General features: G+C 42.7%; 1 protein-coding gene across 1 annotated transcript in view; it reads left to right on the forward strand.

Annotated features, from left to right (window-relative positions):
• The window catches only part of LOC117733473 (protein kinase C and casein kinase substrate in neurons protein 1-like), a 32,857-nt gene that overhangs the window by 12,578 nt on the left and 6,062 nt on the right, over window positions 1–14,217 (forward strand). The window contains exons 3-9 of the mRNA XM_034537157.1: window positions 5,786–5,915; window positions 8,688–8,844; window positions 9,047–9,282; window positions 10,077–10,232; window positions 10,567–10,742; window positions 12,707–12,827; window positions 12,928–13,034. Coding sequence (XP_034393048.1) covers window positions 5,856–5,915; window positions 8,688–8,844; window positions 9,047–9,282; window positions 10,077–10,232; window positions 10,567–10,742; window positions 12,707–12,827; window positions 12,928–13,034 — 1,013 coding nt within the window. The 5' untranslated portion in view covers window positions 5,786–5,855. The remainder of the gene's footprint in view (window positions 1–5,785; window positions 5,916–8,687; window positions 8,845–9,046; window positions 9,283–10,076; window positions 10,233–10,566; window positions 10,743–12,706; window positions 12,828–12,927; window positions 13,035–14,217) is intronic.

Here is a 14,217-nt window from a genome sequence, read left to right on the forward strand (position 1 = left end):
TTAATGACAACCGCGCGGCTGTCGCGACGTGCGTGTGTGTGTGTGCGTGCGTGTGTGTGTGTGTGTGTGTGTGACGTCTGCACAAGGCAGCTCCGTCTCCTGGCAACATCCAACAGCCTGCTTATTCCGCGCTGCGGCGAGAGATGAATCACGTCTCTGTCCTGATGCGTTGGGCTGCCCTCCCGGCCCTTTCGGGCGCTCTCTATTCCACCCGGGGACCGGTTCTGGCCGTCTTGAGCAGCTCCGCGCTGCGTCCCGAGCTCTCTCGCCGCCTTCGTCCCTTCTTCATCTCCCTCACCTCGCTCCCGTCACGTCCCTCCCCCGTGCCTCCATCTCCACCTCGCCTCCCCCTGCCCTTCGCCCGTTGTCTCGCTCGGTTTCCCTCGGTCGGCCTCTCCTTGCTCATCTCTCAAATGAAAGACCTCCCTCTGTCTTTCTCCTTGTGTGTCCTCGTCTCCTCAGTCGGCAGAGGACGAGGACACGCTGCGCTTATCAAACAGGATCCGCAGACGACCCGAATGCATCCTGAACCGACTGTAAACATCAACTGAAGGCTTTTATTGGTTCGACATGCCACATGAATCTTGAAGAGAAGCCGTAGTTGATTTGCTTTGGTTACCTTTCAGTACTCAAGAGGAAAAAGAATAATCACCAAAGCACTCTTTTGTTGGCCACTCTTTTGAATCGCTGTTGTCCAATCAGTCGTCGTGGTGATGTGCTGGTGTAAAGTTAGTTCATCTCTCCGAAATCTTCTTACGATAACGAGCTTACGTGTCTGTTGCGGTTCCTCGTTAACGCTGGAGCTTCTGACTGTATCAGAAACATTTGTCTCTCCCGGATCAGGAGGGATACATAAATAAAAATAAATCTCCTGAATTAAAGCATTCATGTGCAGGTGCTTGGAGCATTTTATTTGAATGGTAACCATCGCACACACTCGAAACGAAACGTAACAACTAGTGCGACAACCTTTTGCGTGCTGCTATCCTGCCAGTATATAATAATGCCATAATTACAGTTTCGTCTCAACACCACATTCCTCTCTCCACTTTTTTTTTTCCGTCGCCTCACTCGTCCTATCCGCTTCTTTAGAGGGGGGAGCGCCCTCCCCCCTCTAAAGCTATTCAAGTGGCACACTGCAGGATTATCCCTCAGCCTCTGAGACATGCTGCTTCGGTCAGACTTACCGTCCTCTCTGGGTTCCCTTTGGCCGCAGAGGTCGAAGCTGCAAAAAGAAAATAAAAAAAATTGGCGACACATTAACCATTCAAAGTAGCGGCGCGTAAAGGACATTTGGACTGCAAATTCACACAAGGAGTCTTTTTTTTTCTTTTTTTTTTCTGGATTCTTCTTGTATTCTTGACTTCAATGATGGAGCCGGCCGTGGTAAGTGAATGTGCAGAAGAGTGTTTAGTCTTGTGCAAAAAGTTTGTACCGTGAGTATTTTTGTCGGCTTCAGGCAACAAATACCGCCTCTGCGATCACAAGCGACTCCTGAAAGACTTCCAATTATAAACGGGGATCGCTCTGACAGCAGCGAGTGGGCGGATAACAGTTCCAAACCGAAAGATGCCTCCGAATGGATCGATGTGAACGACGGCGATTCAAAAGAGTGGCCGACCAAAGAAAGTACTTTGGTGATTGTTGTTTCTCTCCTGAGTACTGTAAGGTACCCACAGCAAATCAATTACGGCTTCACTTCACGATGAATGTCAAACACTCTCGAGTAGCAACCAATAAAAGCCCTCAGGATGCATTCGGGTCGTCTTTTATAGTTGACTTATGTGTCGCTCAAGCCTAATTCATTCTGCCCCATTTATATATAAAAAAATTTAAAAAGTGTAATATTTGAAACTGTAATCCGACTTCCTCGCCACTTAATACAGTGGATAACGGGAGGTGTGTTCGCAGTCATCGAGGTGGATTGACCTCAATAACGATAAGTATAAGCGATCTGTTCTTCTCTCTGCGTCGCTTAGCTCTAGTTTGAGATTGAGGAAATGCGTGCGGACCGCTATCTAGGAATTATCCTGTTAATCCAAATGCCTTGTAGGCATCATCAAGTGTATGTGTGTGTGTGTGTGTGTGTGAATGTGTAAGTGTGTGTGAGAGAGAGTTGGTTCAACTAAGCCTCGAGATGCACAGGTTGTTGTTATGAACGGGGATTCTAGCATCGAGCCAGAACTCGACTAGCTTTCACGTCACCAGGTGTTGAAGCTGATTGGAGGACCGGGGCTGATGGACAGGTAGCAGAACCAATGGGGTGTGTGTTTGTTGCTAAGATTAAGACCTGCAGCCACTTTAGGGCCACTTAGCCGCATGAGGCCATGTTGCATCACATAGTCAAGTTTTTTAATGTCATATGGGATTCAGTGTGTTTTGTTTCTCCAACAATTATTATTATTTTAGTTTTACCCAGAAGGTTTTGAGACTTGCTTTTCTTTATGATTGCGTCTGTGTTTGAGAGCCTCACACTAATCTGGAAGTGGAAGCACACTTTGCTTTTTATAAATTGTTCATGTTATGTAAATGCCAACAGATAATACGCAGGTCCCTAATAAAAGAGGAAAAAATAAAACATAAAACTACGAATCGCTGAATTGTGGTGTTTTCATATGAGCCCATCATATAGTCCCCCGTTTTGCACCGCCATTTTTTTTTTTTTTTTTTTTTACAGAAACCCAGAACGGACAAACCGAACACCGGCTTTCCGAGAGGGGCCTTTTGCTTTTCTTTTTTTTAACAATACCTCAAGGCCACCGTAGTTCTCCGACACCCTTGTGACGGCCTCTGAGGAAGGAAAACGACGTTACCACACCTTTTGAGCTTGGCACCGTCCCTTTCACGACAATTCACGACAATTCTTCCCTTTCACATATTGCCAGCGGGCTTTGGTTACACACATACATAATCTATATGTTACAAAACATGTGCTCACCACATCCAACTGCCAACAGAAAAGCATCCCTAAAGGGGAATTTGCCAGAATGCGGAATTGTAAAGGGACCACAGTTTGAGATTTTTGGGAAATGTATTTGATTTCCTGCTGGGAATTCAATGCGAAGATCAATATGATTCTTCGTTTATGGTACGGATTAAACATTAAGATATTATAGGTTAGTAAGTGAGCCTTGGAGGTTTCTGGTTACCTTTTTAAACAGGGACAGGTTGCGGTTGAGGGAGGGAAGGGGGTCTACCTCCGGGTCTAATTCTCAGGATGAAAGCGAATAAGTGTATTCACCAAAAAATGTCAAACTATGCCTTGACCAAATGTTTTTCCATTGCCGCGTCTTGTCTTGAGTATGTCATATTGTGAGGGGGGGGGGGGGGGCTAACAATCCTCCTTGGTGGTGTGTAGTTTGTCAGAATGGGGTCATTTTCAAGAAGAGGGTTACCGAGGGTTTGTCCCAACGGATGAAGCTATGATGATGGAAGGATATAGACGGGATCATGTAAACATTGCACTGCACTTTATAGATCATGATAGAGATCTATAGGTCTGGAGTACATTTTAATGTTATTTCTTGGATTAGCAAAACCTCCAGTATTCCTCTATTTTCAGTAAAATGTTGTTTCCTGCTGTATTAGATTAGATTAGATTCAACTTTATTGTCATTGCACATGTACAGAGCAACGAAATGCAGTTTGGCATCTAACCAGAAGTGCAACAGAGAGTATGACGATATATACAGATTATAAAATACAAATACGGATGAAATGAACATTAAATAGTGCAGAATATAAACGGAGACTACTATAAATGGAAACTATCTAGGGTTGCTAGTGCAAATATTCAGTGCATATTTACTTGAGTGCAAACAAATCCTGTAGGTATTATAGAAGAGCGGAGTTTACAGAAAACATACATTTTTAATTTCTCTGGGTCTTCTTTTCAGAAAGAAAAAAGAGATGAATTACCAGAAGATACTTTTGCCGCTGTTCCCAGTGCAACTGAAAGGCCCAAGTTGTCTCTGATTCAGACACTGACCGCAAAATCACTAAATTGGAAAATAGTTCTTTCGGTGTTTTTTTTTTGGTGTTGCGGCCATCTTGAAATATTGCCAGTGCCTGAAAAGCCTGGACTGTTTCGGAGAACCGCGGACCGGCGTGACACCAGGCGACAGCAGCCGAGGCCTTTTGATAAAATACAGCTTGGCTTTAATCGGTCAATGTTCTATACAAAAAAAAAGCAGAAATAGATTGCCTGTTCTGCAGCTGCAACCAGATCCAATCACACCGGGCATGAACGCTCCCATGATCACATTTATTTTCTGATGAGTAGAACCCCCCCCCCCCCCCCCCCCCCCCCCTCCCCCTCCTCCCTATACGAGACATACGTTCCCCTTCATAGGATGACCTTGTAGTTTGAAGGACTTTTATTTTCCTGTGAGTGAGGTCAGCCGCCTTCAGATTGAGCCTAACGCAGGGAGTCATTTGCCATGATTCATTCCAGGGATGAAGGATGTTGGGCACTCGACTGCAGAAGGAAGACGAGGGCTCCGGTCACATTTGAAGAGAATATGTCTTGTGCTGCAGCCGACTTTAAAAGTGCAGAGTCGGCTTCTAATCGGACACAAGTCATCCTTCATCATTGGACCTCTATGCAGCACGCTTCACTAACACTCAATTTGCATTGTGCATATTGGAATTCATCAATTGTTGCACTGTACTCTTAATAAACTGGTTATCGTTTTAATTAAAAGCTATAATAAAGTGTTGCACTGTTGGGCCATGTGCAGAAGTAGATAATAACAAAAATCAACTTGAAAGCATGTCGGAGCAGGGAAGATTATCAACAGAATGTTATTATTAGGCTCATACAACATATTGCATTGGTTGCTGCAGTGCAATCAGGAGCGCTCTGTCAAGGGGAAGCCATTAGTCATGTGAGCAAAATGGATTAGGCTTCAAAAAGGAGTTCAATAAGGAAAAAGTGCCTCGCAGTCTCCACGGTTTTAACCACGGTGGTAAGATATCGACCGGACGTCAAACAAAACGATTATTAATCACCTTTAACGCTGGAGGTCTGTATTCTGTAGGGTTTACAACCTAATCGGTGATTAAACCGCATCATTAAAGGATATCTATAGGTGTGCCAATCCCCTAAAAGTATGTTCTATTTTAGGGTGACACAATTATTTTTAGTTTTCCTTATATTTAATCTGAAAAGAAAATGCGTTTTTTGTAAGTCTATTTGTTTGGTAACTTAAAAAAAAATACTACAAATACCACAAAAAAAATGAATGAAACATTTTCACAGATACAACAAAAGTAGTGCAATATAAAACAGAGAGACAAAGGTCCGGATGTAGTAATAATGGTCATATAATGACTGGTGGCAATGACACAAGTCTGTGTTTACGTACAAAGAGCATTCTGGGCCGCCACACACACACACACACACACACACACACACCGTGTCGCACGTGCGTTGCTTATGTGTGTGTGTGTTTGTGTATTTCTCTCAGATGTAGTGTGTCAGAAGAATGAGTTGCACAATGGAAGGGTTTAGGGTCGGAGCTGCCGTGGCGCTCCTCCGCTCTCCGTGGTGTCTTTTCTAGGACACGGCAGTATAAGATGCCCTCTCTGGTTCCTCAGGGCACGGCGCTGGATGCATGGCGCGGGAGACATTATTTTTATCTCGTTATTATAAACGTCTCAAATAGAAACCAGCGCACTTGGAAGGTTTTCCTCCAGTTGCCATGGAAAGCTCCTCCGTTTGCTCTTGCACTTTGCATGTTCCTTTTGCGTTTGTTTAATTGTCGTTCTCCTTTGTGTCTTTCAGTGCATGAGGAACCCAGCTCGGCTGCAGAGGACAGGTTTAGTCATTAGAGTGCTTTGCCACATCCAGGAAAATGTCTGGCTCCTACGATGAATGTGCAGTTGCTGACGACACCATGGACAGCTTCTGGGAGGTAAAGATCAGACCGCCACGCGTGCGATGGAGGGTTTTCAACCCGCAACCCCAAAAGCCCGTACCCACTCAACGCAGAGGGTCACTAAAAACATGAAGCATGGCCTTCCGCTTAAAAGCAAAAGAGTCAAATCTGCCTTGTTTTTAACACGTTGAGCTATGCAACGCTAACCAGCTTTATATTTTTAACAGACAGATATAACTGTTGTATCGATCTTCTTACTTTACCATTGGCAAGGGTGGACATATTGCTTTAAATGAAGGTCTTAAAAAGTGACCAGAATTATTCCATCTCATTAGGCAGAACTACAGCTCAAAATCTGTTATGCAAATTCAGATTAGCATTTTTTTGGTCGCAGTGATAAATTCAAAAATACAAGCACAAAAGTACACGAGCTATAACTCTGGTTGAAATACATTATAATACTGTTTCCACTTGCCAGTGGTGTCTGTATGGCATATTGGTTTGACACGTTAATAAGATACTGCTCATAGTACATAAAAATAATAATAATACTTTATGAATTTATAGATATAGACACTCAAAAAGATACAAATCAAAATGCATTGGGCGAAGGTTAGACTTTGGCTAAAGATTGTGTGCGTGTGTATTTTCTTCCCCGGTGGACAAAAAGACAAGCTTTGAAAAACTAATCGAATTACTTTTTTCTTTGTTTAAGATGTGAATGCAATTTTGAAAAATGCACTTTTACGAGTCCGCTTGTGTGTGTGTGTGTGTGTGTGTGTGTGTGTGACTGACTTTTACCCGACTTTTACCCGATCCAAAGTAGCGTTAATGAATTCCCTCAGTACAGAGTCTTCTTTGTATCGTGGCTCTTCGCCACGGAGACAAAGACAAAGAGCCCCAGTCATCAGTCGCTCTGAGGCGGCCTTATTCCACATGCACCTGCCTATAGCCTCTGTATACCAGCAACACAGCTCGGGTCAGCTCATGGGTTATGAATGCCAGAGAAATACTTTATTCTCAGGTTTTTTTCATCGGACACGTTGATATTTGACACTGTGTAGCACTAATCAAACTCAACGCATCCCTAAATAATCATCGCACCGTACAAAAACAAGAGCTCAAGTGTGTTTTCATATGTAGAGCGAGTCCACCTGCGTGTTGTTGTTGGTGTGACTTTGCAATCTGTCTCACACAAGGCCAAAGCACACCTGTCTCACTGTCTCCCTGCAGCTCTCTCATCTCCAACAGGAGAAGCACACATGCATGCTCGCGTCAGCACCAATCACAGTGCAGCGCCGCTCGCGTCAGCACCAATCACAGTGCAGCGCCGCAGACGCTCCACGAGTTGTGCGTTTTGAGGATATATGTGCATGACTGTATGTATTTACAGCACAAGCACATGCAATCTGCGGTTTCTATGTATTTCTGTCTCTGCGTCGATGTCTACCCCTGAAGATCTGTCTTCCTGCATTACACCACTCAAGAGGATTAAAGCATTCACACACACTCACACACACACACACACACACACACACACAAACACAAGCCCTTGTCATTGCATAACTACACATGCACAGGCACGAGCATCCCCCACCCCCTCCTCACTTCCTTTATCATGCACCATGAGCTCACGCCCCCTGCAGGCACTGAGGAGGCGGAGCCACGCGACCTGGCAGTCCTCTTTTTAAAGCGGTACCGCTTAAATGCAAAAGCAGTCAAATCAGTAACACTGAATGCTTGTGTGTTTGACTGAGTAGGATGACAAGGAAAGAAGAACATGTATGTGGGTGATGCTGTTGAACTTTATATTTCAGGACATACTTGAAGATATGCATCAACATAACAGTGCTGGTTAACATGCATTAAAGGATGAAATGGGACACGACGCCCACACACATGTAATTCAGCCAGTGCACAACAAATATGAGTAAAGTTAATGGCTAAGGAACCATTCCTGTTAATTGTAAACATTAAAATTTTAACATCTTCCCCCTCGCTTTTTATTTTTGTGTTTTGTAACAGATTGAAACACTAAGATACTTAAATCTCTGAAAAGACATGCAGCAATGGACAGGACACAACAATTAAACTGGAGAATGAACTAGGTCTTTCAAAAAAACATGTAAATGAATATTAATATATTAAATATAATCTGCAGATATCCAGAATTAGGACACAATTGTCGCTTAGTGTGTTTTTTGGGGGGGTATTTTCTTACAACTAGTACATTTAATACCAGCACATGACCCCCAAAACTGTGTTGGTTAATACGCATACGTCACATGTACACACAGACATCTTATTCAAAAAAATATTCAGTTAATAGACAGTGTTCTTAAAGCTGCATTTGGTAACTTAAAATAAAAATGTTGTCGCATTTGCTCAAACTCTCACTGCATCCTGACAGTAGAACATGAGACAGATCATCTGTGGAAAAATGAGGTTCCTCTGCCTCCTTTAAGGTTCTCCCAATGACTCCGCTGCACCCGAAGAGCAGCAACCAATCGGAGCCGAGGGGCCTCTAGCTGCTAATCACTGCTCCGATCAGACTGAGCGAGACAGTGCTGATCGAATGCACATCCACTCTGTTACTGCATTGCTTATTTCTTGACACAAGTGGAGAATCGCCTCCCAATTTACCCCCAAAAATATCTAGAAGCCTATTATCATATGTATAAAAATACAATTTTCATCTGTTCTTTGTATATTTTAATGAAGACATCATTTTTCTAAACGTGTTCCTTCTGTGATGCATGTAAAGACCGATTTCTGTTCCCTTCATCCCATTGGTTTCCGTGTTCTCAGGTGGGGAACTACAAACGTGCCGTCAAGAGAGTCGACGACGGCCATCGGCTCTGCAATGACCTCATGGGCTGCCTGCAGGAACGCGCCAAGATCGAGAAAGCGTACGGCGATCAGCTGACTGCGTGGTCCAAGAGATGGAGACAGCTCATTGAGAAAGGTCAGCGTGTGGCACGGGCTCAATTTAAAAAAAAATTATTTAAAAAAATGGCTCGACAAAACGAATGCACGCGTCACGCCCGTCTTTCAATTTGACCAAAGCTCCGTTTACACAGTTTGCTGTTTGCTCTCTGCTCACATTTGGCTGCACATTGTTTCCCTAAATGTTTAATGAGGAATTAAACCCTCCCCCCCTCCTCCAGGCCCACAGTACGGCTCCGTGGAGAGAGCCTGGCTGGGTGTGATGACCGAGGCGGAAAAGGTGAGTGAGCTACACCAGGACGTGAAGAACAACCTGACGAACGAGGACGTGGAGAAGGTGAAGAACTGGCAGAAGGAAGCCTATCACAAGCAGATGATCGGCGGCTTCAAGGAGGCCAAGGAGGCGGACGAAGGCTTCAAGAAGGCTCAGAAACCGTGGGCCAAAAAGCTCAAGGAGGTGAGGGGGCGGGCGGGGGATGGAAACCGATGTGCGTGTGTGACTCGTCATCTTTGTCTTTTGGTGTCACAGAACAAGTCGTGTTCATAAATGAGCTGCTCGTGATGTACCTCCGGGTCCCGCTGTGTCACGTCAACGTTCATTCACGTTCATTTATTTTAAATAAACAGCTAAACGAGAGCGTCGGGCTCCGATTGAACGATAATGTCGCTCCTAGAAGACGATAATATGTAAATGTTGTGTTCCCAACCTCAAGTGGACTAAATGTTATTTGTTGACCGTTTTAAAAGGGAAAAAAATTGTATGCGGTTGTCCAATCTGTGCTTTTTGGTGTATTTGGCGTCGTCTAAATTGATGTCAAACAGCAATACGAGGCTATCTTGGCTCCATTGTTAAATGTCTGAGGGGGAGGCCCGTTGAGGCCAATCACGGAGCTTCTCCATCACAAAGTCCGTGGGCTGCACCCCATGGTGGTGTTACTGGTCACAAAGACAATTTCTTTGCTTGTGATATTTCAAACAGAAGCTCAATCTGTCACTTATTACTTGTCAGTGGAGCGAGTCTTGATTTTTTTTTTTGCTTTGGGCCGGCACCTGTATGATAGGGGAGGATTTAAGAGCCTATTGGACTCTGGTTTGCTCGACTCGACTTACAGTATTATATTTGTACCCGTGTTGTTGTTGTGGTTTTTAATAACTAAATGGTCGTGGATACAAGGACATAATAAGATCTATTATTATCTATTCCGTACGTGGAGGTACTGACGGTGCCAGCCTGTGTTTTTGGACTTACAGATGGAGGCAGCGAAGAAGTACTACCACATGGCCTGCAAGGAGGAGAAGCTGGCCGCGGCCCGCGAGGCCAACGGCAAGACGGAGGCTTCTGTCACAGCAGACCAGCAGAAGAAACTGCACGAGAAAGTGGACAAATGCAAACAGGATATGGGGAAGGTGAGAACAACGCGTAGATTACACACGATCGCATGCATATAAAACATTGGTCACATTGGTTATGTAGATCCGAGACATATTTATATATGCAAACACACAGAAATCCCCATATTGTTATTCAAATAAACAGCGTAAGGTGTCGTGTTCTGATGCATGAATGTGTTTTACAGATATATACGTTTATCGGCGCCTCGATGAACCCTTTTAAAGATGAGTTGTAGTCCAAGCTCAGGGACTCAGGGACATTTAAATGAAACCACGCTGGGTTTTTTTTGTGTGTTTTAAAAAAAAAAAGTTATCAGTGTGTTTTCCTTTCTTTTTTTTTACGTCTCAGGCTAAAGAAAAGTACGAGAAGTCTCTGGAGGAGCTGAACAAGTGCACCCCGCAGTACATGGAGTGCATGGAGCAGGTGTTTGACCAGTGCCAGCAGCATGAAGTCAGGAGGCTGACCTTCCTCAAGGAGGCCTTGCTGGACATCAAACGCCATCTTAACCTCACCGAGAACCCGAAGTGAGCCGGGCGGGGGGAGGGACACTTTTACTTGAGTTTCATAAAGCTGCAGCTAGAACACTGTGTGCCATGTGTATTGGTCATTATGGTCTGCTATGTGCTACAGCATCCATTCCCTGCAGTGTACTTCATCTATCTTTTTTATATTCGTCCCCCTCAATCCGATGTATATTCAGTTAATTCGTGGTGATACTGTTTGCGTGATTGCTTACTGTACCTTTTTATTACTTTGAATGGGAAAGTGATCACATTTCAAAACCACATTTCATAATAGATTAGTTTGATTTGTTTTGTCACATTCAGCACAGTTCCCTTCAAATTGATTCATCTCAACACTCTTCTCAAACCAGGCATGCATTTCTCATTAGCGGTCACACTCGCAGCGCTAATTAATTCAATGACGTTTCTGCCAAACCGAATTTGAATTGAAGTTGAGCCGCTTGTCTGATTCCGGGGTTGTTTTTAACCCCGCGTGTAACAACAAAGGCGCTTTTCTGGAGTCTTTTAATCGAACCTGCCTTTGGTTGCCGTGGGTGACTCGAGGCCTTTGATGTTCTTTATTCACACTTTGCTACCCACGACCTCACCTGTAACTGCTTTTGTGGTTGTCTACAAAACATTTAATAAGCATTATCATTTTATGAAGTTTCCATTTTATTAATTACTGAATCTCGATCCTTCTCGATCCCCTCAATCTTTATATATATATATATATATATATATATATATATATATATATATATATATATAGATATTTATATATATTTTTTTTTCCTTTTACATTTTTTTCTTTTTATAGGACGACCGGGTGTTTTCTCAGAAGTTAATATTCCCAATTTCATTTATAAGAAGACAAAATTAGATTATTAGACATTTTCTGTGATTGAATATGCTATATATATATATATTAATATGCTATCACTGCAATGACTTGCATATATAAATGTCCACATCAACATCAACACTCATTTAAGTTTCATGAGCTGAAGTTATTATTAAAAAAATGCATTCGGTATGATTATCATCACTACAGCATTATTAAAGTCAAAAGTCATACTTTGGCTTGAATTTATTAAGTTAAACAATTAACAAATAAGAAGAGGACTTTTCTCCACTGCCAGATGATTTTTAAAAAGATCATATTCTCATCTTTCCAAAATCTAGTTTTGAAAATAAAATCCAATCCAACACAGCATCCATTTATTTACTTTTTCATCTTTGGAAAGAAAATATCACTTGGATCATGTTTGTGCCGACCAATCTCTTATGATTACATTAATGCGTAAAACATAGACCGGTTTATCCTGTAAAATAGGAACACCGCGCGGTTTTAATCCCTTCCACATTGCAGATTATTTGGGAAAACTGTCGCAATATAAACAACAATAATAATAAATTTATAATACATTTATTTATATAGCACCTTTAAAAACAGGGTTTACAAAGTGCTCTACATAGAAGCAAGGTAAAAACATAACATCAATACAAGTAAACATTTCAGAAAATACATGAGGCAAAGGAGACAATGCCATATAGGCAATGAACACAATAGAGAAATATAAAATTACAAATACAAAATAAAGCAGAACAGACAAACTAAAATAGGGGAACCAAAGAACTGCATAAAAGGACGACATCTTGGAGGTAAAAGGTGTACCAGTCCGGTTTTGGGGAGTGGAGTCAGCAGGAAGAGTAGGAGGGTGCTGGGGGAGCTGTAACAGTTCCTAATTTCATGCCACCATCTCGCTCTTAGGGACTACAATATCCTCGTAGAGGATTATTAGGATTATTCAGGGTAAATACTTCAGCAGAAAACTCTGGGAGCCACTTCCGTCTTGTCATGACCTAATATTGGATCTCGCTCAACCCAGAATCTGAACCACATTGTGGCTTCTGTCGCCAAGTTGGCAGCAGACTCTTCTGGCACTTTTCATGCTCACCATTTGACCCACTTTCCTCCTCAGCTATGCCACGATATACAGAGAACTGGAGCGCACCATCCTGTCTGCAAACACACAAGAGGACCTGAAGTGGTTCAGCAACAACCACGGCCCTGACATGCATATGAACTGGCCTGCATTTGAGGTACAACGGTAAACCTCCATGCAACAAACATTCAAGCCCTCTCCTCTTTTACTTACTACTCTTCTTTATTCATGTGTTTCCCTTTCACTCTAATCTCCAGGAATACAACCCAGACCAGGCCGCTGCTCCCCCAAAGAAGAAGAAACCAGACGGAGCCCCACCCACTCCGAGCACCGACCATGTGGCTCCACCTGGTGACCGGAGCAGGTTAGTAATCTATTGTTTTGACCATTCCCATTGCAAAGCCCAGTCATAATCTTATCATGAAATTATATCTCGTGACGAATGCCTGGACTCAGATCTATTTTGCTCGAATTCAATTTTTTTAAGGATAATATTAGTGTTCCCACTCCCAAGCCCATCGGTCCTTCCTGCACACGCATATTTTAAAAATGGGTCACGAATACATACTTTCACGTTTTGGTTTTTTAAATGGCTAAAATAAATTCCTAAAACAGAAAGAAATGTTCCCTCAAACAGGAGTAGATTGTGTGTTTTTGTTGGGGACTAATTTCCTTCGCAGATTTTGCATGATGGTGAGTATTTACAGCAGCGGGGATGGTGCCCATGTTCATCATAAAGTAAACAACAGTGCCCACGTTCATCATAAAGTAAACAACAGTGCCCACGTTCATCATAAAGTAAACAACAGTGCCCACGTTCATCATAAAGTAAACGACCCATGTTCATCATAAAGTAAACGACAGTGCCCACGTTCATCATAAAGTAAACAACAGTGCCCATGTTCATCATAAAGTAAACAACAGTGCCCATGTTCATCATAAAGTAAACAACAGTGCCCATGTTCATCATAAAGTAAACAACAGTGCCCACGTTCATCATAAAGTAAACAACAGTGCCCATGTTCATCATAAAGTAAACAACAGTGCCCACATTCATCATAAAGTAAACAACAGTGCCCATGTTCATCATAAAGTAAACAACAGTGCCCATGTTCATCATAAAGTAAACAACAGTGCCCACATTCATCATAAAGTAAACAACAGTGCCCATGTTCATCATAAAGTAAACAACAGTGCCCACGTTCATCATAAAGTAAACAACAGTGCCCACGTTCATCATAAAGTAAACAACAGTGCCCATGTTCATCATAAAGTAAACAACAGCAGTGCCCACGTTCATCATAAAGTAAACAACAGTGCCCACGTTCATTATAAAGTAAACAACAGTGCCCATGTTCATCATAAAGTAAACAACAGCAGTGCCCACGTTCATCATAAAGTAAACAACAGTGCCCACGTTTATCATAAAGTAAACAACATGCCCACGTTCATCATAAAGTAAACGACCCACGTTCATCATAAAGTAAACAACAGTGCCCATGTTGATCATAAAGTAAACAACAGTGCCCACGTTTATCATAAAGTAA

Source organism: Cyclopterus lumpus, chromosome 7, assembly GCF_009769545.1.
Source record: "Cyclopterus lumpus isolate fCycLum1 chromosome 7, fCycLum1.pri, whole genome shotgun sequence".
Lineage (NCBI taxonomy): Eukaryota > Metazoa > Chordata > Actinopteri > Perciformes > Cyclopteridae > Cyclopterus > Cyclopterus lumpus.